Genomic DNA, 20,237 nt, shown 5'->3' with positions numbered 1-20,237 from the left:
TAAGAGCTAGGATTTATATGGTACTTTAAGGTTTACAAAGGGCTTTATACATATTAAATCAACAATTATTTATTGAACATCTAATACATACCAATTACTATTCTAAGCACTGGGAATATAGGTACAATGAATGAAACAATCCCTACTTTCAAATAGCTTACATTCTTATGAGGGAGATGAGAGCATATGAAAATATATCTTATCATTATATATGAATTATATGTTTAAATTAATTCTACATTAAAATATATAACAAAAATATATCATTACATAAATGTAAGAATTATATACATATATATACACACATATACATACACACAAAGTAATTAAATATAAAATAGTTTTAGAGGGAGGGAGGGAACTAGCAATTGTAGGGATCAAGAAAGCCATTCAGGAAATGGTACTTGAGTTATTTCTAAAAGGAAGAGAGAGACTCTTATGAGATGGAGTTAAGGAGATGATACTTTATAAACAAAAGGAAAATAACCAGTACAAAGGCACGAGATGCAAAGATGAAATTTCATGAGTAAGGAACAAAAATAAGGTCAGTTTGTCTAAATTAAGAGTATGAGAAGAAAAATGACGTGCAACAAAGCTGGTGAAGAAGGTTGGGGCTGGGTTGTGTAGAGTTTTAAAAGTTCAACAAGAAAGTTTTATTTTTTCTTCTAGAACCACTGTAGCTGAATAGGGGAGCCATATGATCTAATCTACACTTAAGGAAAATTACTTTGGTAGCAGTAGGATGGAGCAAAGTGGTAAAATGGTTAGTGGGCTATTGTAGTAATCTAGGTGAGAGGTGATGAGACTTTGAATGAAGACCCTGAACTTTGTTCAAAAAGGGAAAAAGGGCTAGATGCAAGAAATGTTACAAAGGTATATGTGAAGTAAAAGAGTATAGAAGTCAAGGAAAAAGCTGAGAATATGAACCTGAGCCTTAGAAGACTGGTGATACTTTTAGCAGAAATACAGAAATTTGGAATAAAAAAGAGTTTATGAGGGAAGGATAATGGATTCAGTTTTATGTTGTCTCCAGGACATTCAGTCTGAAATGTTTAATAGATGATGATGATGATGATGATAAAGGACTAGGGGCAGACACCCGAACTATATATATATAGATTTAGGAATCAACTGCATAGCTAATGAAATTATCAAGAAAAAAATATAGAATAGGAAGAGAAAATAGCCCAAAACAAAAATTTGAGTTTCTTGAGTTACATAATTGGAGAGGATATTCAGTAGTGCCAGATGCAGCAGATAGGTTGAAAAAGTTTTGAACTCAGAAAAGATTTCACAAACAAAACTGATGTTGCCAAAATCAAAAGAGAAACAGAAAACGGGGGGAAACTGTGTGAAAGACTTCGCTACACGTGAATGATGATTCTGGCGTGAGCACTTGGCAAGCCTTTTCAGGGCTGCTCTTCTCCTCTGTGGCTCATCTGCCGCCCTGCTCTCGCCTGTGGCTCCAAGAAGCTGTAGCACGCATGGTGGCCACACGCTGGTGAACTGCCTCGGCAGGCAGGCTAAACCAGGTCTGAGGCCTCAAACCCATCGGCAAGTAAGGGGAGGGTCTCCTCCAGGCATGAGAAGACTTCCCCCGACACAAGGGGCAGAGGAGAACAATTTGGTACTACAGCTATGAAGGGACTTGGTTAGACATGGAAGAAGCTAAGGTTATCCACTACAAACTAATCTAACATGAGTCATCCTGACTTTTGTCTTGCCACTGGGATTCTATGGCTCTAAAAATGAGCCTGGTGACTGTGCAATTCTGCGATTAAACCAATTTATGCATCAGTGATGCATTTTTGCTCTCTTTGAGTACAATGAACAACTGATTAAAACAGTGATCCAAGACAATTCAAAGGGCCCATGATAAAAATAAAAATTCTATACACCTCCAGAAAGAAAACTAATAAACTTTGAGTTCAGGTTGAAACATGCTTTTTTAATTTTATTTTTCTTGTTTAAGTGTGTTTTCTTTTGCATCATGGTTAACGTGGAAATGTTTTGCATGAGTATACATGTATACTCTACATCACAATGCATGCCTTCTCAAGGGGTGGGAGGGACAGAAGAGAGAAAGAGAATTTGGAACTCAAAAATTTATTTATGTGAATATTAAATTTTTCTTACGTGTAACTGGACCACATTTAATGAAATAAATTTAAAAGCAATTTTTAAAAGTTAAACAGAGCATTTGTTTTCTTCTAGAGCTCCTACAATTGAGATGGGGAGTCATATGGTCTGATCTATACTTAAGAAAATGAGCTTTGGCAGCAGGAGGGCTGAAGTAAGCAGTAAAATAATTAAGAGGCTATTGCAATAATCTAGGTGAGACGTGACGAGGCCCTGAACTGAGGTGGTAATTGTGCAAAGAAAGAAAAGGGGCTGCATGTAAGAAATGTTGTAAAGATAGAAATGGCAGGATTTGATCCTCTTTGTCAAAGAATGGAGAAAAGGAAAAGAGAATTAACTTAAGATTTCAAAGAGCTTTCAGATAAAGAAAATGGGAAAGAGGGGATCAAACATCCTTAATTTTTTCAGTAAAGTAGAATCAAGGTCCTCAGCTGAGAAAGGAGGGAGAGAAGAAGGTAGACTTGAGGGAAGAGAAAAGTCTGGAATAGCTTCTGGGGGGAGTGAAATAGGGAATCAATTAGTGAAGATTAAAAGTTCTATTGCTGCAGGGAGGGCCCAGTTGAGGCTGAATAACAGGAATCTGCAATGTATCCAGTTTCATTTAGTGGTATATAAACTGGATTGAAGAGGGATTATGACTTCGATTGGGTTGAGGATAAAGAGGGAGCAGAATAAGGTGAGAACAAGGGCAATAATCTATGAAAATAATTATGTTCATTCATTGCTCTTTCTTAGGTCACTTTTGTCTATCTTGACCACTACACTGTTGATTTTTTTATCATATTCTTGCTGAAAATGTGTTTCTAATCTCCAATCCTTGAAGGCCCAAACATTTTTTGCCTTTTGTTCTTTGAAACCAAGGGTAGCTGAGGTCTTTGACTTTTGGAGGGTGAAGAATATGGATAAAAGCCCCTCAGGAACTGATTTTTTTTCTTGTTTGATGGGGGGGGGCAGCTTTTGTGGTGTGCTCTACAAAGAATACAATGAGGCTCTTCACCATTCTCCCATTCCTACTGGCTACTTGTTTCCTTAATTCCATAATAAATAATGACAATAAGAGTTGCAGTTTGGGTTTTCTCCTCATTGATTCATCCTTAAGGTACCACCTTCCTTCACAGCTATCTCCTCTCCTATTGCTTCAATCCTAGAAATCCATACGATTCATAGATCTCAGGCTGTTCTGGAAGCAAATTTCTTCCCAGAGATTCTAATAATGGGTCAACTCTCAAAGCTAGTGTCTAAATTGTGCCAGCCAGGAGGGTTGTGGGACCATCTGAGTCAGAGAACAAGGTATGGGAGTTAGAATAGCTGATCAGTATTAGTTATTTATTAGCATTGTTATTTTTTCTGTAACAGCGATCTTAAAGAAAGCTTCTCCTAATCTCCCTAACTGCTAGTTCACTCCTTGAGTGGAAAAAAATATTTATTAAGCACTCCTCATGATTTAGTCACCAGGCTAAGCTCTGATTATACAAACACATAAAGCAAAACCACCACAGCCCTCATGCAACTTGCATTTCAATAGAAGGCAACAGGCAGAGATAGACAAAAAGGGGGATGGCCAGAGTCATTTGGTTCTGATGAGTCACAGTGATGCTGAGTCACAGGACACAATTGAGCAATACATTCTTTCCTGGAACAACAAGGTGGTTTGATGTCTTTGACCAGAATAAGAGGAAGAAATATAAGGGGAGAGGTTCGGAGGGAGTGCTCGAAATCATTGCAGGAGGGCTAAAATGCATCATGGCGAGTCTAAGGACTCCTAGATATAATGAAGCCTCATTAAGCAACAGCACAGAACTCCAGGGGAAGAGATACGGTAGAAAAAACAAGGCAAGGAAATGGTCTTCCCAAATTAAATCATGTTAATTTTGTATTTTTTTTATAGACATACATGTTGTCTTACCTAAATGTCGGACCTTTCAGAGCAGAACTGTTTGTTTGTCTTTAGATGTTCCAATGTTTAACTCAGTGCCTGGCACACATTAAGTATGAAATAAATGTTTGTAGATTGACTCACTGTGATATTCTTTCACTTTTCCTCTTGACATTGATTCATTCCCTTAATTTGGAGGCTCTTTATATGTATAATTTGATATGGTAGAAGGAGAGCTGCCTTTAGGAGACATTTACTCTACCCTCTTTGCAGAATCCTAAACAATAAATTTTACATTTAATCTTCCCTCTTCATTTCTATAGCAACTGAAGTATAGTCTTAGGTGTCTTTTAAGAGCAGAACGAAATGAAAGACTCAGTGCCACACTACTGCCTACAATGCCTCATGTGGGTACAAACTGACCTACAGTTAATCTTAAGAGCTAGCACTCATTATGATACTGCTCCTTCTTCTAAGAAGACCTTGATTATTCCTAAGTAAAACACATAAAACTATCATCTCACACACACAAAAGTACAGAACCAGAAAAATTAAATTCATCAAAAAAAAAGAGTAAAAAATCTCCAGAGGAATAACAAAAAAAAAAGACAGAAGGAGACCTGCCAGTAACAGATCTCAAACTATATTACAGACGAGCAATTATCAAAAAGATTTGCTATTGATAAAAAACTGAATAGTGAATCAGATTAGATGAACAAGTTAAGAAGCAATCAAATGTGTAGCATAGCATTTAATAAATCTAAGGGCGCTCAATTACTGAAGACAAGACTCATTTCACAAACTGCTAGAAAAGCATAAGAAAAAATGCTCCAAATCACTAATGATAAGAGAAGTACAAATTAAGACAACCTTTAAGTTCTACCTGATACCCATCAAATTATAAAAGATGACAAAAAAGGACAATTCATTGGATGGTTAATAAAAGCATATACAAGATAAAGCAATTCTGTGAAGCTATAAAATGGTCAAATCATTTGGAAATCAATTTGGGACTATGTCCCCTGAATCACTAGACTGTGTGCATTCTTTTAACCAGTGAGGCCCCCATTAAGTTTATACTGTAGAGATCAAAGAAAGAAGGAAAGGATGCCTTTGTACAAAAATATTCATGCATTAGCATTCTTTGTTTTAACAAACTGGATGTTTATCAACTGAGAAAAGGCTGGTTTTTTAAATGCCTCAGCAAAGATTTATCCCAGAAGAACCTATGTTCAAGCATCCCTAGTATTGCTTGCTCATTGCTGAATGGAAGAGAGCAGCATCACAGACATTTCTGATCCTGGCTCTACGTTTCTTTAATATTATTCCCTCCCTTTTCCTCTGTGTTCACTACATAGTGTTTCGTTTTGTTTTGTTTGGGGGTTTGGAGGCTTTTTGGTCTTGCTTCAGATTTTCTGAAAAGGTTCTTTTTGTGAGCTCTTTTTACCCCTCTAGTATTTATCATATTTAATTTCTTCTTTTTCCAGGGATGCGCTGAATCTATGACTTCCAATTGCAATTCATGCCTTTTGAGTTCATTTCCATTCCTATGGCAGAGGAATATAATGCTATATTATTGCACCAAAGAAAATGAGCCTCACATATTTCCTTACACAGTAAAATTTTAATGAAGGAAGGAATTGGGAAGAGAGAGCATCATAGGTCTAGAACTGAAAAGGGGCCTATAGAACAATCTAGTCCAGCTGTTCATTTTATAGATGAAGAAACTTAAGCTTAGGAAAATTAAATGACTTGTTTAATGTGTTCCAAGGTAGCAAATAGAACTGGAATCCAGTTTCTACTATACCCCACTGCCTACTGAAGGGAAGAAAAATGAAAAGAGGGAGGAGATGAGTGGAAAACTAAAAAGGTGGAGTTATGTATGCTGAGAAAATAGCACCCACAATGTGGTAGTCAAGAGGGTACGGTGGCCACGAGCTGAAGTGATCTGAACCTAGGAAAGAACTAGCTTGAGTTTAAAAATACAAAGGCAAATAACACACCTAGTAGCTTAAGGGAAGCTGTAAGAGTTATTCTTCTAACCCCTCCCTAACCCTGGCTTAGTTTAAAGAATGAAAAGAAGAAAAAAAAAGAAAAGCAAGAAAGAACCATGACTACTGTCAAAGATAACGGACAACAAGATCTAGAAACAAACTCAATGTACTTTCTGCTCAGTGATAGGGATAACTGAATGTACATAGATGACGACATAATGATAAGCAAATAAATAAGTTAGGATGTGCAGAAGTAATAACTGAACAACATTTGTAGAAGAGTAAGAGAAGAAGTGTAGTATACTAGATATGGAGCTGGCCTCTGAATCAGGAAGACCTAAGTGCAAATTCTACTTCTGACATATCTGTGTGACCCCAGTCAAGTGACCTAACCTCTAAGCACATCATGCAATTATGTAAAATTACTAGTTGAAGATAAGATCACAACAGATACATGATCTAGATATAAAAGGAGGTAGCATGAGTAAATTAGAAAACCTAGGAACATACTACCTATAAGACTTATGGATAGGAGGGGAATTTATGAGTCAACAGGAGATGGAGAGCACTGTAAAATAGATAATTCTGAATACCTTAAATTGAAAAATTTTGTACAAATAAAATAAATGCCACCAAGATTTGAAGGAAAGCAAAAAATTGGGGGAAGAAATTTTTATAGACAGCGCCTCAGAAAGAGGTCTCATATCTAAAATATATAGTAAACTTAGTCAGATTTATAGGAATAACAGTCACCTTCCAAAGGATAAATGATCAAAATATATGAACAGTTTTTAGATGGAAGAACTCAAAGCCATACATAGGCATATGAAAATGCTCCAGATTGCTACTGATTAAAGAAATGCAAACCAAAACTATTCTGAGATATCACCTCACACCAACAAGACTGGCTAAAATGATGAAAAGGAAAGGGAACACTAAAACACTGTGGTTGGAGCTGAGAACTGATTCAACCATTTTGAAGAGCAATTTTGAATTACACCCAGAGGGTTATAAAACTACATATGCCCTTCGATCCAACAATACCAAGGAGTATTAATGAAACAGGGAAAGAACCCATATGTTCCACAATATTTTTAGCAATCTTTGTGGTGGCCAAGAATTGGAGGGGATGCCCATCAATTGGGAATGGCTAAACAAATTGTGGTATATATGATTGCAATAGAATATTCCTGTGCCATAAGAAACAAAGAACAAACTGATTTTCTTAAAAGCCTGGAAAGAAAGAAAATGAACAGCGAAATGAGTTGAACCAGGAGAACATTATGCCCAGTCACAGAATTAACACTAGAAGAATAAACTGAGAATGTCACCTCCAGAAAGTGAACAGAAAGATAAAACATAAACGACTTAATTTTTATATGAACACGTTGGCCTCCATGACAATATTCTGTGTGATGCAAGGAGATAGAACACTAGTGTATGGGATCAACTATATAAATATGAAGAAAAGGAGATCTGTGATTTCATTTCTATAAAATCTTCTTTTATTTTATTTATGAAAATGCTTGTTTTGTTTGGATTTGCAAACATCTGGAACAATAAATAAATAAATAAATGAATGAATGAATAAATAAATAAATGAATGAATAAATGAATGAATGAATAAGCAGGCAAATAAATAATGTTTAAATAAATAAATAAAATATGAATAAATAAATAAATGAAAATAAAAAAAGAAATCAAATTATTAGTTGTAGAAAATGCTATTTTGCTTTGCTAGGTAACTTAAAAACCATGAAATTAAAAGTATAGATAAAAAAAAAGGGGGAGAGGTGCCCATGTCACATGAGGATGGGAAAAAGGTGAAATGTGAAATAGTGAATATAATGTCCTGTATTTAAGTACTAAGGATGGGGAGGGGAAGAAAGCAGAGTAAGGATTTGGACATATAAAACCAGTCTATTCCTCATAACCTTTCATTATAGTTGTATGGGCTTATGGACACAATAGAGAATCAATGAGAAAAAAAAACATTAAAAAATGCTGGGAAGTGGAAAGTTGACAGGATTTTGGCATCTGTCACCCTCCACATCATGCAATGTGAAATGTTCAAAGTAACTCTGAAATGTGAAATGGAGGCAGAATATTTTAAATGCTCTACAATTATTTAATGAACTAATTTTACTGAAGAGAAACATAATATATTAAAATAAGTAAGAAGAGAATAATCTAACTGAACTAGTAAACATCACTAAAGTGAAAAAAATCATTTCTTATAATAGGAAAAAGAAAAACACATTAAAAGAAATTATGCCCTCTTTGCTTTTAGAATACCATTGGTGTCAAAGGTGTCAAAGCCCCAGAGTGTGAACACTGTCTTTGACCTTTATTATCGGTGGGACTGTAAGTCAGTCACTTTACATCTCTGGCCATCATCTGTAAGAAGGTATGGGTAAGGGGGCAGCTGGGTGGCTCAGTGGATGGAGAGCCAGACCCAAAGACGGGAGGTCCTGGGTTCAAATCTGGCCTCAGACACTTCCCATCTGTGTGCCCTGGGCAAGTCACTTGACCCCCATTGCGTGGCCCTTACCGCTCTTCTGCCTTAGAACCAATACCCAATATTGGTTCTATGACAGAAGGTAAGGGTTTAAAAAAAAAAAGGGAGGTACAGGTAAGCAGGAGGTCGGAAAAAAGAAATCTAGACGACCTGTAATTACTAAGAAAAGAATAGCTATTCTCAATCAAAGGACTTCTTCCCAAGGGTACATCGTACAAACACACCCCTTACATAAACAGAACAGTCATCTGTTTGCCAGACTAGCCAACAGGGCGTAACACACGTATCGGAATCAGAGTCTGGACACTTTCACTGTGAAACAGAAAGCACAAAGAACTGACCTGTCTTGGGAAGTGGTTTATACAGCTCCAAGTACTGCTCCCCGTGAAGCACCTGCGTTGGGATAAAGAGAACTGGGTTAACAAGTCTAGTTCAGTCAGACTGCAGCAGGACCACATGAAAGACTGCTTCACTAATAATGAGGGAAATGCAAAAATAATTACAAACTTTCCAAACAAAGAGGTAAAGATTAAAAAATGACAGCAATGGTCAGTGCCGAAGGCTTCTGATGGAGCCATAACTTCATTCAAGTGTTCTGGAAAGCAGTTTGGAATTAGGCTAAAAAAGGTGAATAAAATGTCCATCCTCTGACTCAAAGATCCCAGTAAAGGTGTATCTTCCAGAGAGGTCAACGTCATAACAAAAGGTTCCCATAGACACCAAAATATTCACTGCAGAAGCTGAAGAGGGGGAAAAAGCTGGAAACAAAGCAGATGCCCATGAACTGGGGAATGGCTCAGCAAAGGTGATATAGGAACAATGGAATATCACTGCCCTACGAAAAATAAGCAATATGGAGAATTTAAAGAAGCATGGAAAGATTTGGATGAACTAACAGAATAAACAGAACCCAGAAAACAATATACATGATGACCACATAATGTGAATAGGAAGAACAAAAATGAAAGAGCGTTGTGTGATGACAATGTTGATCATTAGGCCAACTCTGGCCCTTGAGAAAAGTTCTCTTTGCAGAGGGACGACAACATGGAAACATTCGTGGCATTTTGACGGGTTCTACTGAACTCTTTCTCTTCAACTCTTTTTTTATGAGGGATCACTCGGTGAAAAGGGGCAGGGATGTACTCAAAAAGAAGGAACTGTTCAAACAAAGGAAGTCAATAAAAACGAGACTTTTTTCAAAAACTGTTTCCTATGTTTTTGTTCAACACTGGCTCAGGCAGCTCTACTCCCGAGGGATGCACCCACCACCCTTATATCATGCCATATCTAGTCCCAGAAGGCTATGTTCCCAGATTAGTTACTTCCTTATTGAGCGGCCACATAGCATGAGTCAAAAAAGCCCTAGATTGCAAGCCAGATAATGTGTGCTTTCAACCCACGGAGGACTTGGCCAACTCTCTGAAGCTCAGTCTAAGAGACAGAAGCACCGCCTAGTCACTGCCTACCTGCACCGTAGTGAGGGTCAGGGAGGTCGTGGGTGGGCTGCAAAGGATACACTGAACCCCTGAACCCTGCCCTAGCCTGACCCCTCTCGGGGTTACACGGAACAAAGTGCTACTGGGCAGGAGCTCGTCTGAAGTCTTTGGCCTGATCTAAAAGGAGAAACGCATGGAGACGAGCAATTCCAGGACAATGTCCTACGCTAAAGTCATTCCCGAGACCTGATCAGAGAGAGTCTGACCAGCCCAGGACTCTTCCCTAACATGACTATGGTAAGGCTCATATTCTAAGAAGAAGAGAAAGTCTTTTGTTGTTCAGACTGATTCTTCCTGTTGTGGCGCAGCCTCCAAATTCAGTTTGGAACAGCCTGCGGCCAATTTCACCTTGGCAGCCTCTCTGGGTGAAATGGTTTGGGCAATGAAAGCAAAGCCTTTAGAACTTTTCAGAGACTACATGATCTGCCCTGCCTCCCCCAGTCTGCATGTCGTGCCCCCCTTGCATTTGGGGACAAGGACTGGGCTCCCAGCCCGCTCACACCTCAGGGAGAGCTGCCTCCTGCTACAATGGGGACCCACTCTGCACCCAGTCACTTTGGGAGCAAAGAGAGGAGCTGCTGCCGAGTTTCACTGGGCCAGAAAAGATGAGCAGGACCAGGAAAATGGGGGAAGGCTGAGGGGAAGGTGGCTTATTACAACAGAGGTACATATCCTGGTCAAGTCTAATTCAAATGCCGCATGGCCTCTGCTCAGCTCTGTCCTCTGTTGTAGAGATGCAATATCAGAGCCTTTTAGGCTGCTTATATTTGCACAACAATGGTGTGGCCCTGATACCACCAGCACCATGCTTGGAGGGAAGGTGCCTACTGGGCTGTGGCCTATATGGGGATGGGAGCAGGGGGTGGAGGGAGCACAGTGAGGCTTTGGTGGGGTCACCCCCAGTCTGGTAGCTGGCGGGGAAGGTAGGAAATGGAGATCTTTTAGGGAGGTGGGGCCAGGGCCAGTGGCAGGAGAGGACAAACAAGTGCTTTGCTCAGGGGAGGGAGTAAGTACAGAGAGGATAAGGGAGCAGCTCTGCCTTTCCAGTAACTAAGTTGCTGGGAACAGTTTGTGTGCCCAAAGAGAGGTCTCTGTGTGCCATCTTTGGCACATGTGCCATAGGTTCACCATCACAGGTCTAGCATTAAACAACTAGTAACATGTCTGAGATAGGATTCAAACCTAAGTTCTTCCTGATTCTAAGTCCAGCACTCTATACCAAGCTGTGTCTGAAATGCAGTCATCCCTCATCATCTCTCACCTAAAAGTCTCTGAGCTGATCCTACTTTCAGTTTCTCTACTCACTTGGTAAAGTAAATATGGCCATGTTACTCTTCTGACCAAAAATCTTCAGTGGTTTCTAAATGTATCTAAAAGAAAATGTAAAGTCTTCAATCTGATATTTAATGATTCTTGAAATTGGGTCCTCATCTGCCTTTCAAGTCCTACTCTCTTCCTTTTCAAACTATGTTCCAACCAGAAACATCTGTTTAAAAACTTAATATCCTCCACCTCTGTTCACATATATTGGTCATCTCTCATGCTTGGAATGTATTTCATCTTTAACTCTCAGCATCCTTGCCTTCCCTCAAGTCTCAAAACTCAGGTGCCACCTACTTACTCTATGATGTCTCCCTGAGCCACCACAGTTGTTAGTGCTTTCTCCCTCTCCAACTTTTTATATATTCTATTGATGTAGACCTCTCCTACTCCTCAAGGTAAACTCCTCATTCCTCCCTTGGGCACGTGTTACATAATAGGCATAATGTCTGTTGAATTGGACTTAATTTTTATATCATCTGAGTCCATATTCACATTTATAAAAGTTGACATTAAGTTAATAAAGATTAAAAGAATAGTGTTTATTTTTATGTGATAAATTTCTCTTAGCTCTTGGAAAAAGAAGATAAAGTTAGCAAACCCAATCAAGTAGTACGTAGTACATGAGGAGAAAACTAGTTCCCAAGAAAAAAGCCTTCTATTTGCTTTGCTATGGCTTCAGCTTATCCCATATCGTCTATTCTCACCCTTAAAATAAAACAGACCTAAAACAACACCCATCCCCCACGAATTCCAACTAGGAGGCTGCTATTCTGCATGGAAATGAAATAGGATGTGGGCACAGGGTATTTTCATCAGTTGCTCATAAAGCCAACATAATATCCCACTGCCAGATATAAGTTTGACCCCTCGTGCCCCTGTGTTTGCAGCAATGCGATAGATAAATCATATGAGGGGAGGCAGAGGAAGACTGATTGTGATGCTGCTTTTAGCTACAGATTCATCTGCAGTCCCACTACACTGGGCAGCCGTCCTTTTATCCTGCCTTTCTCTCCACTCACCTCGATCCAGAAAAGCCGTCCCACAGGACATCTTCTAGTATGTGAGAGCACAAATACTAACGGACTGGGAGAAAGAACATGTGGAGTTCGCGTCTCGCCTCAAAGTATCCCCTCCTTTTTCATAACACTTTCCCATAGTTCCTTAGATGCTTCCAATCACGAGCATTCTTAGGTGGCTTCACTCGATGTGTGATTCAGACACTGTCAGCCTCTCCACGCCTCAATCTCCTCGTCTCTAAAAGGACGCCTGAATGACCAGCTCACTCATGCCAGCCTGCAATGACTACCTATGAGAGTCTGGAGTCACAAAGCTGGGCTCTACGAGGACTCCACCCCAAGTTCAAAACATCTGAACCTACGTGTGAAGTAAACATCGACGACCTCAATGCCAGCTTTGAGCCCTCGTGCCCAAAGGGGAGACACGGGGGTCACGTGCCCTATCTGAGGCCTGACGCTGGCGCTCCCTGACATCAGCAGGGCCAGAACCAGCCCAGGCTGCCATGGTGGGAGGAGCTCGTGCGGAAGGGAAGTAGCTCTTTTACTTCCACCCTTGAACTGACTGACTCGCTGGGCTGAAATCCAAGACGGACCTGATCTTCCCCTTAATTAGAAAGGCTGAGATCTCTCTCTACCTCTACCAATCTTTCTTTACTAACAAATGCTTCTAAATCTCATCATGACCTCCAGATCAATTTTTCCTCATAACACATACAAAACAATAATTCGACAAAGCGTAAAGGATGCCAGGTTTAGACTAAGACCTAGGTTTACATCCTGTGTCTGCCATTTCCTACTCATATGCCCCCAGACAATTACTTAACCTCTCTGGGTATCAGAGCCTCCTCTTTTAAAAGCGGCCTCTATAATACTTTTCAGCTCTAAATCTATGATACTACAAGCCTTTGAACAATAGATTGAAATAGCTTTCTTTTATAAATCAGGCTCTTCCCAAGGTAGAAGATGAGTCCCCAATAACAGCAATAAAAGAGATAAACATGAAAGAAAAAATGGTGATGCATCCACCTTTAACCCAAACTACTTTAGAAATGTCATTTAAAAAAATGTCTCCCAAAGGTCCCACGGTATTATGGAGGGTCTCTGGTCTGCGAACTGAATCCGGTGTTGAGAATTGGTTGTCCCTCTTCCTAGTCACTCAACTTATCTGAATCACATTTTACAAAAACTGTCCATGATTTGTTAATGTGTTTTTCTTATTAAAAACAGCATTAATTTTCTAAATAATCATATATATTTTACTCTGGAAAATAAAATTAAAAGCAGTGTGAGAGGCAACTTGGTAGAATGGATGGAGCTAGGCTAAAGGACAGGGTCACTTGGGTTCCAATTCCATCTCTGACACATCCTGGCTCAATCAAGCCACTTAGCCACTATAAAACTGCAAAGAAGGGGAACCAGTAACGGATATCCCTCACCAGGAGCATCCTAAGTTTAGTAATTATCTCAATTCTAATCTAAATATGAAAAGTCTTGCCAAATCTTCATGTCTGAACCTCTACAAGATAGTGTGCAAAAACAAAATATACACAGAAATAAAAAAGGTGTTATTCTCATGCACAGAGTTTGAAAATAAATAATATATTTTTCTTAAAACACGTACCTTTGTATAGTCAATTGTAAGTCCTGGAACTTCTGAGAGTCCTCCATCCATCATACATTTCTGAGCTGGGATGACACCGAAGGTAGGTAAACAGGAGAAATCAGAGTTTCCCTCATAAACAAATTTTAAGTTTTCTGGATTCTTAACTGATGCACCCACTCCAAGAGCATACATAATAGCTTCAAGTTCAGTATAAGAAAATGTCCGGGGAGGCAGCTTATAGCCAATTGCTGTAGTCTGTGAATAAAATTTGTGGGATCTTTTTTATCATTTTACCTCATAAGTTATTACTTACTTAAAACTTAATATTAAAATAATAAAATTATTATTTTACTTCATGAGAACTCAAATTTTTTGATTTAGAAAAAATATGGTAAATGAGAGGATGCCTTTCAATGGGGGAATGGCTGAACACATTGTGGTATATGTTGACGATGGAATACTATTGTGCTCAAAGGAATAATGAACTGGAGGGATTCCATTTGAACTGGAACGACCTCCAGGAAGTGATGCAGAGTGAAAGGAGCAGAACCAGGAGAACATTGTACACAGAGACTGATACATTGTAGCACAATCTAATGTAATGGACTTCTCAATTAGTGGCAATGCAGTGATCCTGAACAACCTGCAGAGATCTACGAGAAAAATCACTATCCACATTCAGAGGAAAAACTGTGGGAAAAGAAACACAGAAGAAAAACAGCTGCTTGATAACATGGGTCGAGGGGATATGATGGGGATGGAGACTGAATGAACATCCTAATGCAAACACCATCAACATGGAAATAGGTTCTGATCAAGGACACATGTAATACCCAGTGGAATTGCACATCAGCTACAGGAAGGGGTGGGGTGGGGTGGGGAGGGAGGGAAAGAATATGATTCTTGTAACCAAGGAATAATCTAATAAATTGACTAATTAAATAAATTTTTCAATAAAAAAGGTGTGTGTGTGTGTGTGTGTGTGTGTGTGTGTGTGTGTGTGTGTGTAAAAAGAGAGAGGTGGAAGAAAGGAAGGGAAGAAATCGCTATTTATAAAAAGAGAAGTCTTTTTTTTTTCCCCTTCTCTGAACCTGGTCATAAAAAGACTAAGTTCAGGAATCATCTCATTTTCACTTCTCCCTCTAAGTTTTGCTGCTAAATTGCTCTCTCTAGTCTTTATTATAGCATCCCATAAATATCATATGAAGGCCATCTATTGAACTAGCCTTCTTTAGAATCAATATAATAAACGTATTTATTAAAATAGGATTATATCAAGGCATCCATCTGAATAACAGCCCCATAACATGATTAACTAGACTGCAATCATCTTTAATGGTAAGCTTAATTTTTAGGATATGAATGCCAGACATGTTACACCTGATTCATTTTCTATTAGCAGTTTTAAAGGTTTATTTTCTACTTTTCTATTATAGACAATCTAACATACAATAAAGTTTTAAAAATTCCTATCTTCTACAGTTTGGACAGTAAATTTTTATTTTTATAAATGTTTGTTCCCCGATTACAAAACATCACACAGTATATCATAAAAAATCACTTAATATCTGTCTTTTTCATAATAGGCTATAAAAATAAAATTAAAATATAAAAATGATGATAAAAAACATAGAATATATACCAGCTTATAGCTACATTTGGAAATATTGACAAAGTATGAAATGAATAGTCATAATATAAGTTTTCAGACTATAATAATAATGAAAACTTTCCAAAATAATGTGCAGATGGTTTCTAATAAAAGGAACAAAGGAATAGGCTAATAGAGAAAGTAAAATAGTTCTAATAAATATTCCAAGCTGAAAAGCTAACATCTCATATAATGATTATACCAGATTCTTAATGGATACTGTACAAACATTTATTTAATCGTGCCAAAGGGCAAGATGTTAAAATGTCATCCTCTAATTCAGATTATCTTACTTAGAATTTAATTGAGTATATCCCTCATTAAAAGATGAAGTCCTTTTTCTTATAACTAGTTTCCTAGTCATTTTGAAAACAACTACTTTCCTAAAAAGGAAATGTTTGAAATTGTGTATATTAAAAACTGAATTTGGTCAAGACTATGCAAATGGAGTACAGACCCCAGAGCAAATCACACTATGCACTTGCCTCTTTGGAAGGGAAGGCAGATCAAAATACTGGGACCCACACAATGGACCTTAATCACTTCAGCTCACCTACCTTTATGTCTAGAGAAGATGAACTAGACAATAAAGGAAGGAGAAGAAAAGATTATTTAGGGCACAATAGCCAGAGACAGTATTCATGTTTTAACATGTAATTGGGGGCAAAATTAATTTAAAAAAGAAAAAAGAGAGAAAGCATTCATTGGCATCACGGAGTGAGAAGCAAGGAGGAGATAAAGGGGAAAAAAAAGAGTTTAAAAAGAGCCTAGAAAGGTAAGCCTTTTAAGTATCAGAACCCAATTTCCCCCCAGTGTTAGTATCACTGTTGTAGATTTGATGAATGTCACCCATACCCACACTCTTATATCAAAGTCAAATGTGAATGACTCTTCTTTGAACTATTTACGCACCTGGCTCCTTTCCACTATTACCGATAACTGAAAGGTGACAAAATCTACCCCCCCAAAAAAGGGCCCAAGAAAACAGATGTTTGGGGGTTATTCCCTCCACTTACAAATGCTGCAGTGGTTGCTGATGCCGCCTGACTTGTATGATTCATGGAAACGCCTCCCTGAGAGTCTATTTTATTTAGGACTTCAATCACACTTGCAGTTGACTCTAAAATAAACAAAAGGACGATACTTAGCATCTGTAAAGGTATTGCTTGAGCCACAAGAAAAGCTTACAAAACATGTCTGTACTAATAAACGTGGACAACAAGGAGCTTTTGACTCAAATATAAGGAGCTTGGCACTCAGTTTGAAAAGTGATCAATTATAAGCCCAAATAATTTGGCACCATGTTACATATCTAGAAACTTCATTGATCACCTATTGGAGTGGATGGCTCTGAAATTATCTAATCGTGTAAGTCAGTAGACATCACCTAGATTTCCCTCTTTACAAATAATATTGATGGAGGCCGCCTTATTTTGAGGAGAGTGGTTGTCATTGCTCAGAATAAGAGTTTTCTCTCATCACATGACTTCTGGGGACAATTATTGTTAAAAATCCCTTTCCTCCTACTTCACAGCCTCCTCACTCTCTACCACAATTGGCCCAGCCCTCATAGACAAAATGTGCTGGGAAAAGATGGAAGAGCAAAGCAATGCGCTGCATTAGAGGCTACCTACATCAAAAGACCTTTCTGGCTGCCATGATTCCTCATCCCCTCCTCTTACTTATCTCCGACTATTACTAACATTTAAGAGGGCAGTGGAACTGTGTCCAACTGAATCAATACTACATCTTTGATGAGTATCCTACTGCTAAGTAAATTTCCTTCTGCTTAGCATCAGATAGTCTATGAGTATCTTGTTTCATTCCAATTCCAATACTGAACCACAGGACTGGCCTGAGTCAGTCCTGACCAAGAAAATTGGAATTGATTCCTCCTCCCCTCTGCCATAAAGAATCTTTCTTTTTCCTTTAAAAATTCTCTAAAAATATCACGTTTTACACAAAACCTTTCCTGGTTCCTCAATTGCCTATGCCTCCCTAAGAACTTTTGATTTATTGTATATTTATTCTGTATAATATGTAGGCACAAGTTATCTCCCCAGATAGAATCTGAACTCCTTATGAGCAGGGACTCTCATTTTTTTACATCTGTATCCCAAGGACCTAGCATATTGTGGAATATACAGTAATAAGACATTGTTGATTGAATGACTGATTGCAGTTTTAAGGAAGGAAAGAAATTGCCGACTTTGAAATACAATAAGTAAATAAATGTCTATTTAAAGACTGCATCAAAATAAATACATAAGAAATAACTAAAGACCCAAAAGAACAATAAAAAGTATCGAAATCTCTCTAGGAAAGGTAATCACTTCCCTGTTGATAACTTGATTAAAAATAAACCTGTCCTGAAATTAGCACACACACACAACCTTATATTGTCCCACTCCTTGGATATGCTCTGTATCAGTGGTGTTGAAGTCCAACAGAAATAGGGCCACTAAACCAAGTGTCAAACGTGTGGCCCATAGGTGCTGCAGTAAGGCCCAAACTAGATTAAAATGTAATTGGGAAACATTTAACAAAATAAATTAAGGTATAATAAAATGTAGATGATATTAACATCGTTTTCTAAGTTAACACAACTTAAGGGATCCTTATGTATGGTTTAGTAATGCCCTTTCCTTTCTATTTGGGTTTGATAACATGGCACTGAACCATATAGACGGATTCCATATTGAGGGCCACATATTGACTTAGAAAATCATATATTAATATTGTTTTATTTTATTTTTATTTATTTTGTTCAATACATTTCCCAATTATATTTATCTGCTTTGGACAACAATGGGAAATATTGCAAGGCTCTATGGTTGATCTCTCTGCTCCACCATGAGTTTTCTCTTAGGTTGGTTTTCTTTCAGTGAGTGCCACTGTATACTCTATTCCTCTCATGCCAGATGTGGGGATACTACTTGGCACTTTATCAGCTCTGAAAATTCCAAATGTTGAGTGCAGATTCTTGAAACATTCAGTCACACCACTGACTGCAGCCATTATATTCTCATAATCTAAAACCACAAAGTTGGACCAAAGTGCCTCCTCCGGGTCTAGAACTATCACGTTTACCAAAATTTTACTGATCTCTGGCACTCTAAATGCTTTTGGCAACTGAGTCAAAATGGAATCATGCCTTTGGGTCGCAGTGCCACTTGGGTGATGGTTACCATGGGATGTAAGAGAGAATTTCTTTTTTTTTTGCCCTGCACCAGCAGCTGTGCTTATTTCCTGAGTCAAATATTCCTGTACCATTTATAGAGACACATGGTCCAATCAGGCTATAATAATATCATAAGGGACTGGTGGTCAGCAAACCAGGCAACAGATCCCTATCCCTCGCTGTGTAATATAAAAAATGAGACTAAAGTCATAGAGATGATTGACTCTACCTTGCCCTGGTATGGTATGCCTATTTTAGCCACTGCTTGTAAAATTGATGGGAGAATCTGTTTGAGAAGATGTGCCAGATGACCAAAATCCTATTGGTTGCCCTTCTTTTTCTTATTTAAGTGGATTTATTAAGTTCACATAAGCACGCAGATAGTCCAGGAGAAAAAGGGTACTCTTTTTTTGTTTTCAGGTCCAAAATCAAGAGATTATAGTCATGATAGAGAATAACTGGTATTTCTATTTAGGAATTCCTGCAGAGTACCACGTTGTAAATTCATCTGGTGATATAATACTTAAAGTCATATCAGAGTGGGCAGCTGGGTAGCTCAGTGGATGGAGAGTCAGGCCTAGAGATGGGAGGTCCTGGGTTCAAATCTGGCCTCAGACACTCCCCAGCTGTGTGACCCTGGGCAAGTCACTTGACCCCCATTGCGTGGCCCTGACCACTCTTCTGCCTTGGAGCCAATACAGTTCTGATTCCAAGATGGAAGGTGAGGGTTAAAAAAAAAAATAAAGTAATATCAGAACTCAAAACAGGAAGCTGATAGAACTTAATAAGAAAACCCACCATGTCTGTTGAGATTAGTAACCTAACCCCATGAACCAAAAGCCACTCATAAATCACTCTATCCAAGAGGCTAAGGGCACTCGTTGGGACCAAACCATTCTTAAAATGAAAAAGAGACATAAGATAAAACTAAAGTATTAACTGCATCTAATTGCTTCCAAAATACTACCTGGTTACTCAAGCAAGCTAATTAAATATAGATAATGATCTTGGGGTGAGGGAGGAAAAGCACACTCAGGGGGTCCATAAGCTTGAAAAATGTACCTCCAAATTCCTAAGGGTCTCCTAAAAACTGAGGAGAAAAATGGAAACTGGCCTCCAGAATCCGAATGCCAGTGTAACCGGTGTTTGGGAGAAACCCCAGAGCCTGTACTACCTACGTTTTTAAGAAGTGGTCTTAAGGGGCTACTTTACCTTACTCCCAGAAACACAACAAAATACACTGTCAGGTAAACTGGCTCATTTTGGTGCCAACCAAAGGGTGTTATGGGGCGCAGAGCTACTGAATTCTTCTTCTTACATTCAAATAGGCTGTTCTACATGTACTCTTCCCTTATCTTACAGTGACGAACTGCAATAGAAAATTGTGTTCACTATATTCATAAGTTGACATAAGATCTTTCTCATATTTGCTGTTAT

The 20,237-nt window shown here is 38.4% G+C and overlaps 1 protein-coding gene across 2 annotated transcripts in view; it reads right to left on the bottom strand.

Annotated features, from left to right (window-relative positions):
* Positions 1-20,237, bottom strand: part of HSD17B4 (hydroxysteroid 17-beta dehydrogenase 4) — a 135,437-nt gene that overhangs the window by 57,207 nt on the left and 57,993 nt on the right. For both annotated transcript variants that reach the window (XM_001378174.5, XM_016423750.2), the window contains exons 12-14: positions 16,636-16,739; positions 13,987-14,223; positions 8,869-8,920 (exon numbers count right to left, since the gene is read on the bottom strand). In XM_001378174.5, the coding sequence (XP_001378211.3) occupies positions 8,869-8,920; positions 13,987-14,223; positions 16,636-16,739 (393 nt within the window). The remainder of the gene's footprint in view (positions 1-8,868; positions 8,921-13,986; positions 14,224-16,635; positions 16,740-20,237) is intronic.

This window comes from Monodelphis domestica, chromosome 7 (genome assembly GCF_027887165.1).
Source record: "Monodelphis domestica isolate mMonDom1 chromosome 7, mMonDom1.pri, whole genome shotgun sequence".
Lineage (NCBI taxonomy): Eukaryota > Metazoa > Chordata > Mammalia > Didelphimorphia > Didelphidae > Monodelphis > Monodelphis domestica.
The sequence above is the reverse complement of the archived record's forward strand: the minus strand, read 5'-3'. Positions and strand labels throughout refer to the sequence as shown.